We start from the raw sequence: 11245 nt of genomic DNA, 5'->3' as shown, positions 1-11245 counted from the left end.
TCTACAATAGCTTTGAAGGTGTGGTTGTAGAATGGAGAGTGAACTGGGCCAAGCAGACAGACTGACTGACTGACAGGCAGACACACACACACACACACACACACACACACACACGCACAAAGACTGGTGTGCAGAAACACAGATTCCAGAAGAAGCAGGGCAGTTCACTCCGGCTCACACCAGCTGCTCAGTTTGCAGCGCCTGGGTAGTATCAACAGATTAAATAAATCACCCCCCCAGTCTGTGCTTCCAGTCAACTGGGAGAGTAAGGTACAAAATAAATTACCCAAAGTGAAGGCTGTGACTAATGTCCAGTGCTCACGGAGAAGGGAGAGGAAAAGGTTAATTGGAATTCCAGTCCTAAGTGCAAAGATCATTGTGAGAGAAAAGGGACAGCCCTCTGCAGAGGGATTAGGCGTGGAAATCAAGGTGGGGCAGAAGGAGGAGGTTACCTCTGAGGAGGCCAGAGAGGAGGTAGACCAGCAAGAAATGGATTGGACCAGGAGGGGTGGGGCCAGTGGGCTCCACCCCCTTCTGCACCCTTTCCACCTTGGGAGCCCTGGGACCGCTTTGCGAGGTGTACAAACCAGGTGAGCAGGGACTGTAGAGCCCACCACAAAGAGCAGGGTGGAAGTAGTGGGGGCGGGGCTGGGCGCCAGCAGAGTTCAGGGCACTGACAGCCTGGCTTCAGGTTTGGCCTGTCTTGGAGTTGTTGCTGTGTTCCTGAGAAAAGGCTTCCCCTGGCCTCCCTCCCAACCCGTGCTGAAATCTGAAGGAATCAGAAGATGGGGGAGGGGTATGCCTGGCAGAGCTCAGGTGCAGGGAAGATCAAGGGTGACCAGGACCAGGTTTTTGGAAAATCTTGCCCAAGTAGTTGTGTCCTTCAGTGCAGTTTCTCCCCGCAGCCAGCGTGTGGACTGACTGTGGGGGAATCAGAGAACAGGACACACAGAGTGACACCCAAGCCTTTTTCAAAAGACCACACTGAGAACCTGTGGAAGGAAAGGTGGAGAGTGGAGATTCAATTCCATCCCTGACAGGGAAAGGGCAGGGCCTGTACTAATTCCTGGATTCCAGAGATGCCAGTGTGCTGAGGCCTCAGGCAGGTGGTGGGTGGGATCTTGGATCCTGGGAGGGAGGCAGAGTCCACACACTAAATTCACATCAGGGCTGCCTCTAGGCTAGCCCTCAGCATTTCCATGCACACTGAGAATTACTGAGCTGGTCATTTACCTATTTGAGACTGAAAAAGTAAAAACCCAAACAGAAGAGTAAAAGATGCCTGCTTTGGCAATCTGGCACAGTCTGATGTCAGCTACTACTTTACTCACAACAGCGGTGTGTCTTTTTGCAGGTGCCCTGGAGGGGCCATGGTGCCAAGCCAGTTGTGGGGGAGACTGAAGAAGCCCTTTCTCTTCCTGAGCAGCGCCTTCCTCCTCCTGGGCCTGACTTTGCTGAGCATACGGCCAAACCTCACCCATTTGGCTTATATCTTCCTCATCTTTGCTGGCATTCTCTTCTTGGGGTGTCTACTGGCTGCTTTTGTGGAATGGCGCCTCCGATCAATGCAGAGAGCAAGGCAGTCTGTGGAGACCGAGAGCCAAGGGACCTCAGTCAGTGGACGGTGAGTTGACGGTGGGCAGGATGATCTGAATACACTTGAGATTGGTTCTTCCTCTGTCCCTCTAGTTACTTACCATAGACTCTGCTTTCCTCCGACACTCTGAGGAGTCCGGGCTAACAAAGGGGTATTTTGTGGACAGTGTTCAGGAAGAAGGAAAATAGGTCCTTTCAAGAATTTGTTAATGACCTTCTTTCTCCTCCCTCAGAGACAATGAAGCTTTTGAGGTACCAACCTATGAGGAGGCAGTGGTGACATCAGAGACACAGAACGTCCCCCAAGAAGAGGATCAGCCACCACCTGCTTACTGCAGTGTTGTAGTCTGCTCAGGACTGGACAGCGGACAGGCTCCCCAACCAGAGAGACCCAGGACAGGCAGATTGGAAAATCGTGCGGGCTCTGAGGGGACCATGGCTCAGGGAGGAAACCATGGAAGACCCCTTATCAGCCTCAGGCTTCGGGGACCACGTGTTGTATCTACAGCTCCCGATTTGCAGAGCATGAGAGGGACCCCCAAGGTGGAGCCCCTGACTCCACCCCCTGCCTATGATGACTGTTTTGCTCGCCCCGATGATGATAATGTTTTCTATGAAGACAGCTGGTCACACGCCTAAAGGACTAGCTCAGGACTTCCCTCTCTCCACAGCAGACCCACTGACTCACATGACCAGCATTTTAGGGTCAGAGACATTTCTACCTGTCAGGAACTGCATTTCCACCTAAATATCATAAATGGAGACTTGGAACCAGAGAAGAAGGCCATGTAGGCGACACAATGTGAGTCTTCCTGCAACGCTGACTGACCTGCCCATGTCCAGTATTTCCAGGTAGAGCGAAGATGAAGAGCAGGAGCCTGGAGAAGGAAGAAAAGAAGTGAGGCGAAGCTGTGTTATATCCGCCATGGATGCTCTGCCTCGATCTGATGCCTCAGTTTTTCAGTCATGTGAGGTATTCTTAACCTCTTTAGAAAATGAGGACCCAAGGATTAGAGGATTTGGATAATTTGCACATGAATACACTGCCAGTAACATTTAAAAAAAAAAAAAGCATTAACAGACTTATATTCCAAAGCCTACTGCATTATCAGTACCATGTAACAAACGGGAAGCCAGCTTGTCTTGAGACCGCTGCTGGGGATGGCGGGGTGGGCTGAGCAGGACCGCGAACACGACCGGCCTCCCTCAAGAGCGCCCTCTAGTACAAGAGGCGCCTTCTGGCCCCAGCCGACCTACTCTAAAGCCGCGAGCCGGCGGGCCACAAGGGTCTCTGAGAAGAAATTGCGAGAGGCGGGGCGGCGGGGGCGGGGGCGTCCGGGGAGGGACTGCGGTTTCCGCGGGAAAGCTTAACCAATGGGATTCTTAGGTGGGCGGGGTACTTTCTTTGCCCGCCTCTTCCACTTCCGTTTCCCCGGCTCCTGCTCTCGCCCCATTGGACGGGGCTGCCCCGGCGGCATCTCTGCGCCTGCGCACACACCTACCGCGACGGGGGCGACACTTGCGTGGCGCCGGGCGGGCGCTAGGAGCGGTAGTGCGCAGGCGCGGGTGCGACGGTGGCGGGGGTAGGGTGGGATGCGGAGGAAGGGGGCGGAGGGGCGGAGAGTCGGCTTGGGTTGTGGGCAGTCCGTGCACAGCCCGGGAAAAGCGGGTAATGCGGCCCCTAGCGCGGCGGCCCGGCCCGCTGTGCAGCAAAAGGGGCTCATGGCTGCCGACCGCAGGCGCAGGTGAGTGAGGGACGCCCCGGGGGGCTCGGGGAGGCCCGGGGAAAAAGGGCCTCGGCCGGGGCGTGCGGCCCTGCAGCCCCTCGGCGGAGCCCTGGGAAGCGGCCGCGGCCGCGCTCCCTGCCAAGGGCGTGCGTGCTGCCGAGTCGGGGCGCCCCGAGCCTCCCCTCGCGCGGGGGTGTGCGGGCTGGTCCCTCGGCCTGGTGCCCTGTGCACGGAGGCGCCAGTTCCCTTTGTCTCTCCCAGCCTAAGAGTAGCCCTGCCCTGTCCTGCTAGATTGCATCTTCTCCTCAAGATGCGCCAACCTCTCCTCTGCTCACCGTACAAACTGTATATAGTCTGATCCTTTAAGAACCGATGAGACCTGCAGACTTGAGTGTTGTGTGCGTTTGCCCTGGGTTGCCTGCATCGTGACCTGCATTTTCTGTGTACAGTGACAGTATTTTTTTCAAAGAATTCAGCACAGGCTTTGGGAGTTGAGCGCTTGGAAAGAGCTAGTGGGTTCCTGTAGGTCCGTGAGTGTCTCTGCCCCTCTTGGTCCCCGTTCGAGGCAGACAGTCACCCAGGTGACTTATTTTTAATTAGCGCTGTTCCAAACCAGGAGATTAATTTAGGACTTTGAAGAAGGGTCCTTCAGGAGGACACCGATCTTTGGGATGCTCACAGTTAGGACTTACCCCGTGGTGTGATGGGAAGAAGAGGCAGGTGCGCAGAGAGTGCTTGATACTTTCGATGGAAAGCAGTGAGCTGTTGGATGAAAATCCCTGTCTGGAACTTTCGCTAGAGTTTAGAACTGGTGAGGTGTGGGTATGGATGAGGTTGCGTGGAGAAAGGTATTTTCTGAGAGGGTTTGAATGCCCAGTCAGCAATTAAGGGAGGGTCCAAAGTCCTGTAAGGGAAACAGTGTAGTAGGAGAGGACAGAGAGGATGAAGGTTGGTGTTGTGAAGGCTAGTGGAAGAGAAAGCTTTAAGGAGTACCTATTTAGTCAAGAAAGACATCTGCTCCGTCACTGGTAGTATCTCCTGAGGAAGCAGCCAACAACTGAGGACATCCCCACCTTTGTTTTTACAGAACTTACATATGTCGACATTGTTGCTGTACTGGTGTGCTTTAAGATAGTTCTTAAGTGGGTGATTTGTATAGATGCTGTTATGGAGGAGGTTTCAGTGATGGGTTTGGAGTAGGAGGTGTAGTATTCTCAGCATCCCTTCTGCCTCCGGACCCCACTTGCTCTCCTTGATCTCTTGAGTTCCTCCCTTTTTATCTAACTTTATGAACCTCGAGGCCAAGAACATTTTCATGCTACATACACCCATCCTGGATGCGTGGTATTTCAGTGATTTGAAGATGCTGTTTCCTTCCACTTATTAATCATTTTTTTTAAAGCTTGGATATGCTTTTTTCTTAAAAGAGTACAAATTAGAATTAAAACAAAATTACAAGTGATACAGAATTTCATTTAACTAAAGTAATATGAATTTCATAGCATTCATTGTAATGTATCTCATCTTTATTTATTTTTATTTTTATTTATTTTTTTGCGGAACCGGGGATTGAACTCAGGCCCTTGTGCTTGCCAGGCAAGCACTTATTCTACTGAGCTATCTCCCCGGCCCCTGCATATCATCTTTAAATCAACCTGCGCTTTTTCACAATGGGTTTGCCACAAGAGCGCAGGTGTAGTGAAAACCACCACTAAATCCAAGCCATCATGAGAAAGGAAAAGACTCACATTAATATTGTCATCATTGAACAAGTGGACTCCAGTAAGTCCACCACCAGCAGCCATTGATCTACAGATGCAGTGGCATTGACAAAAGGACCATTGAAAAATTTGAGAAGGAGGCTGCTAAGATGGGTAAGGGTTCCTTCAAGTATGCCTGGGTGTTAGACGAGCTGAAAGCCAAGTGTGAGCTTGGTATCACCATTGACATCTCCCTGTGGAAATTTGAGACCAGCAAGTATTATGTGTCCATCATTGATACCCCTGGACACAGAGACCTCATCGAAAACATGATTACAGGCACATCTCAGGCTGACCGTGCTGTCCTGATTGTTGCTGCTGGAGTCGGTGAATTTGAAGCTGGTATCTCCCAAGAACGGGCAGACCTGTGAGCATGCCCTTCTGGCTTACACACTGGGTGTGAAACAAGTAATTGTTGGAGTTAACAAAATGGATTCCACGGAGCCACCCTACAGCCAGAAGAGATACGAGGAAATCATTAAGGAAGTCAGCACCTACATTAAATAAATTGACTACAACCCTGACACTCTTGCTTTTATGCCAAGTTCTGGTTGGAATGGTGACAACATGCTGGAACCGAGTGTTAACATGCCTTGGTTCAAAAGATGGAAGGTCACTCGTAAAGATGGCAATGCCAGGGGAACCACACTGCTTGAAGCTTTGGATTGCATCCTCCCACCCACTCACCCCACTAACAAGCCTTTGTGGCTGCCCCTCTAGGATGTCTACAAAATCGGTGGTTTTGGCACTGTTCCCCTGGGCCAAGTGGAGACTGGTGCTAAGACTGGCATGGTGGTCACCTTTGCTGCAGTCAGCGTCACAACTGAAGTCAATTCTGTTGAGATGCACCATAAATCTTTGAGTGAAGCTCTTCCTGGGGACAATGTGGGCTTCAATGTCAAGAACGTGTCTTCAGGGCTGGGGAGATGGCTCAGTGGAATAAGCACTTGCTTGGCAAGCGCAAGGGCCTGAGTTCAATCCCTGGTTCCGCCAAAAAAAGAATGTGTTTTCAAAGGTGTCTGGCGTGGCAATGTGACTGGTGACAGCAAAAATAACCCACCAATGGAAGCAGCTGGTTTCACTGCTCAGGTGATTATCCTGAACCAACCCAGCCAGATCAGTGCTGCCTATGCCCTGTCCTGGATTGTCACACAGCTCACATTGCTTGCCAGTTTGCTGAGCTGAAAAAAAAGATTGATCGCCGGTCTGGTAAGAAGCTGGAAGATGGGCCCAAGTTTTAGAAATCTGGTGATGCTGCCATTGTTGACATGGTTCCAGGCAAGCCCATGTGTGTCAAGAACTTCTCTTACTACCCACCTCTGGGTCGTTTCCTTGTTCATGATATGAGACAGACAATTGCTGTGGGCGTCATCAAAGCTGTGGACAAGGCAGCTGCTGGAGCTGGCAAGATCACCAAGTCTGCCCAGAAAGCTAAGAAGACTAAATGAATATTGTCCTTGGCACCTGACACCCCATTCTCAGGTGAGGGCTGGGCCCTGGGCATCCACAGAGGGGGACCCTGGATGGCTTTCTGCCCTTCTCCAGGCCCATTTCCAGAGTAGCAGTCCTGCCATGCATTACTGACCTCGCTACCCACTTCCTCCTACTGCCTGTCTTCTTTTCCCAGGATGAAGACATTGTGGAGCTGCAGAGCATCTTGGCCATGAGTGACCTGGCCCCACCCAGGGCTGTCGGGAGGCGGGGGGAGGGTAAAGAGAACAGTGGCTCTCATACTGTAGGAAAGAGCCCATGGTGATTTGTGGAAAAACAAATGTGGTAGAGGGGACCAATGACTGAAAAGTCGGCATTATGAGGATACCCAAAACAGTGTTAGCTGGAGGGAATGTAGCTCAGAGGTGGACTGTGCAGATTGCACAAAGCCCTGGATTTAGTCCTAGTACTAGAAAAAGTTAAGTCTCTTGGTCAGAAGAGGAAATGCCAAATGGGTAACACGTGGATAAAACGCAGTCGGTGAAAGAAGTCAGCGGGAAAAAGATGGTCACAGTTAGAACCCCAGGTAGGGCACGATGGCATGTTTGAGAGTCTCCTAAGACTCCAACACAAACCTCACTGACAAACATCTGTTAGAAAGCAAGAGATCTTTATAAGAGGCTTTGAAGAGATAAAAAAAAAAGCTAAGTGGCAAGTGTCAGTCAGAGCTGAGAGAAAATGCCCTCAAAGCACACGGTGCAGATGGAGTTGAAAGGTACAGCATTCTGAGGGACTAAGCAGAAACTCAGGGCATACTATTCCTCCAGCTTGTAGGTGACAGCTGAGGCTTGTTCGTACTAAATGTGTGAAATGCCAGACCACACCGACACTCAGGCTGTAAAGCGTGCCTAGCACATCTAGTGTCTTTGTTCCAGTGAATGAAATTTTTAACCTGTTTTTTGCATAATACTTAAAAACCTGCTTCCATGCCACTTTCAAAGTCCACTTCCTTTTTCCTACATAGCTTCCTACCCAGTGGCCTGATTGCTCTTGACGTGTCCAGTGTCCTGCGGGTTTGTCTGAGACACAGTTCTTGCATATAAGCTGTCAAGGCAATGGCTCATTACCATGGGCGTTGGGGCCTGCCAGTGTAGGAGAGGTTGCAGGAATTCTCCGCTAGGGCTGTCTGTCAGCATCACCCATCTTACCTGGTCCCAGCCTAGAGGCTGCAATGTCGTCATTCACTAGGGATGGCCTCCACATTAGGGCTTGCTTAAAGCTCCCTAGGAGATTCCAACATGCACAAGGCTCAGGAGCCACTGGTCCCAAGCTTGTAGCAACCACCCTTAAGCCAAAGCCTTTAGCATTCTCTGCAAGTGAGGCAAAGAGCTGGGGACCTTGACATTGTATCCAAGTCCTCCAGAAATTCCATGGAAATTAGAACTGGGCCCTTGATTTGAACAATGAGGTATTTAGGAATTCTGAGGCTTGAGGAAGTAACTATCCTAGACATGGAGTGTAGAGACTCAGAAATTTGTGCCTCTGAGCAAGGAGGGTGTCACCTCTGATGGGAGTCTTGCCATTTATGAAATGAAGAGGTGGGATGAGGTGGTCACCAAGATACTCTCTGGTGGTCATTTCTTCCGGCTGCAACTCTGCCAACTGCTCTTTCTCCTCATGTCAAGTTCAGGAGCAAAGAGTTTCCTAAGACAGACAGGGATAGACTGCTGCTTGAGGGTGAGGGAGAGCCACTACTGGGAGAGTTGGAAATAGCCAGAAAAAGAGCTGCATTTTCTCCTGCTCTCCTGTCTGCACAGGGAAGACACAGTGGTGTCTCTTACCATGTCTCTGCAGGCAGCGCAGAAGGCTAGTTTGTCTGCGGACAAAGCCCAAGGCTTTCTAGAGAAGAGCTCCACAGAGCAAGTGAAGAATCAGCTCAAGGAGACCACGGAGGCAGCCTGCACATATGAGGTGAGAATTCTCCTTTTGTTCCCAAGTCCTATCCCAAAGATAGAAGCAGTCTCTAGCCGAGGGGCTCCGCACTCCAGCCAGAAGCTCCACCCTGTGCTTCCTTCCCAGATCTCCCAGAAAGCCCTTTTTGTCTTCTTCCCTTCCTCCACCTGAGCTCCAGAAAGGCAGGCAAGAAACTGAGGGCCTCAGTGTCCTGGCGGAGAAGGCACCTTTATCCACACTTTCAAACCCCTCTTTAGCAGCTGGGCTGCTGTGACCCCAGACAGTTGCTGCCTAAAAGCCCTCGATCCCAGCCGAATAAGCACCATGGCCTTCTTCCTGGTGCTCTGCTTTCCTTCAGGCCTTCGGGTTGCCCCTCACGGTGGCTCATGTGGATGGCCGCCCGCACGTGCTCTTTGGCTCTGACCACATGGAACTGCTGGCGCACCTGCTGGGTGAGTTCTGGTTTCCACTCTGAGCTACCTTGACCTTCAGCAAGCCTGAAGCCAAGCAGAGCTCTTCCTAGAAAACTCCCGGGTCCCATGGAGCTGCCTGTGCTGCCAGCACACCTGAGAGCAGTGTGCCGACCACTCTGATTTTCTTTTTCCAGGAGAGAAGTGGATGGGCCCCGCACCGCCAGCCCTGAGTGCCAGACTTTAAGACTGGAAGAAGCAAGCTGTGGGTATGAACAGGCAGGCCACCTGCTCCAGGATGCTTCATCTGTCTGTTTGATAGGGAGTATCTTCTTTGGCCCCAGGGGCTGCCTCTTGGCTGTCTCCAGGAATGCCCAGTAAGGGATCTACCATTAAATTTGGTTGCCTTTATACCTAAGCTTCACAAATGCCTTATGGAGAAACCCAAATTCTTCTTTTCCATGTAATAAATCTAAGGCCATTTAGCCAAAACATTCGTGGGTCTGTTCTGTGCTGGTGGCATTGGTATACTCTCATTCCTGTAGTCATGTTATGCCTGTTCTTGAGATTTACATGGAGAAGAGTGCTTTCCAGATTCAGCTCCCAGGCCCTCAGCTCCCACTCAGGCCCTCAGAACCCCCAGGCCCACAGCCCCCAACCCAGGCCCTCAGCACCCAACCACCCAGGATCTCAGCGCCCCAGGCCCTCAGCCCCAAGCCCTCTGTGGGGCAGCTGTGCAGCATACGTGGGAAACAGACCCCCTTTTCCTTCCTTGGAACCTGTTTGTCTACAGGACAGAAGACTGAGCTCTACACACTCGCTTACCTAAGTAGTTTGCCATATTTGATTCTGAGCAGCCCCAGTGATGGGATGTACAGTAGTATAGGCAGCGAATAGCCCCGTCTATGCCCAGATGTTTGTAGCAGATCCACCCACCTGCAGCAGCAGAACCAGCACAAGGTAGAGTACAGGGAGATGCCCAGCTTTGCATACCCGAGGGCCCTTGCTCACCACTCCACTGTCCCTCCCTTGACTCACCATGCAGATGCGGAGGACAGCCCTGGGCTTCTGACCCTGGACAGTAGAACCATTTCCTTCTACTGCTATATAACTTTCCCATCTAGGTGATGTGTTTCCAAGTCCATGCCTCAGTCTATGCCCACTGGGCATTAATCAGAGTCCTGTGAGCTGCCCTGGCATTCTGACTTTGCACTCCTCCCCCTTTGTTTTAAAGCTGAGACCCCCTCAGACATGTGTTGGAGACTGGGTACAGAGCCTTCCACAGTGCTGGGGGCCTCGAGAAGTGAACATCAGTTTCCCTTAGCTTCTCCCTCTGCTCTATCAACTCATACCCCATTTGCCTCTTGTGTCCCCTGAAATTTCCTCTCTCCTATGATCCCTTCATCTTCTGACATTTAAAATATTCTTCACCTATGGTTTCTGTAAGAAATGCCAAAAGTACATGCCCAGATTACTCCTTTTCAAAGGAGTTTTGTGATATGTACAGCTCACATAAAAATATGGGAACATGGCCAATCTTTATAACCCTAAGGGCAAAATAAAACCACATATGGCTTCCTGTTGATCACAGTTACTCAGAGCATGGCAAGGGCAGTTGTACTAATGGAGGTGGCCGTCTCTGAACCATTTCTTCATTTCCAGAATTGTGATGACCTAAACTATGGCAGCAGGAGGGTGCTTCAGTAAATTATGGTATGTCCAGGGGTGATGTTTCATGGCCATGAAAAACTGTTTCTGAAAAAATTGTGAGAACATTGGAAATTCTTAGGCTATAATGATGAGTGGAAAAAATTAAATCATATAGTCTGATCTCATTATGTCAACTATCAATATTGAGTCTATTAATGTATAAATTTTAGTAGATGAATTCTGTACAGCACTGCTTAAGGCTGGGTGGGGAGGGTCCTGCAAGGAGAGAGGAGAGAAGGAAGCCCTCTGGACCTTGGAGCCAATCTAGACTCTGCCGGGTCTTGCGCGGCCACCCTGCTGACAATACACCTGAGAACAGTGTAGATGTCTGTGAGGCATCCAGGAGAGAAGTAGGTGGGTCCTCGGCTCCTGCCCCCAAATGGTAGCTTGTAAGATTGTCCTGACACCTGTTAGTATGAATAGTGGCCAAGATAGGGGGTCAACACAGTGCCCACCGACAGATAAACAGCTGAAGAAAAGGGGGTGTAAATATATCACGGCAATGTCTTCAGTCTTACAGAGAAATTCCATTTGCATCATTACGGATGAGACTGGAAGACATAATGCTAATTGAACCCATCCGGGTCTAGAGAGGCAACTACTACATGATCTTGTGTGGAAACTAAACAAAGTCAAATTTAATGTAAGTAGAGAGTAG

The 11245-nt window shown here is 50.7% G+C and overlaps 1 protein-coding gene and 1 pseudogene across 1 annotated transcript; both read left to right on the top strand.

Annotated features, from left to right (window-relative positions):
- The first annotated feature begins 384 nt into the window (after nt 1–384).
- Tmem139 (transmembrane protein 139) lies at nt 385–2694 on the top strand. Its single transcript, XM_004629105.2, has 3 exons — nt 385–590; nt 1355–1624; nt 1830–2694. Exons 1-3 carry the CDS (start codon nt 490–492, stop codon nt 2233–2235), a joined length of 777 nt encoding a protein of 258 aa, XP_004629162.2. The 5' UTR covers nt 385–489; the 3' UTR covers nt 2236–2694.
- Nucleotides 2695–4962: 2268 nt separating this feature from the next.
- Nucleotides 4963–9371, top strand: LOC101572502 (annotated as a pseudogene).
- The last annotated feature ends 1874 nt before the right edge of the window (nt 9372–11245 follow it).

This window comes from Octodon degus, unplaced genomic scaffold (assembly GCF_000260255.1).
Source record: "Octodon degus isolate 3935 unplaced genomic scaffold, OctDeg1.0 scaffold00027, whole genome shotgun sequence".
NCBI lineage: Eukaryota > Metazoa > Chordata > Mammalia > Rodentia > Octodontidae > Octodon > Octodon degus.
Note: the sequence above shows the minus strand (reverse complement) of the source record. Positions and strands in the feature narration are given on the sequence as shown.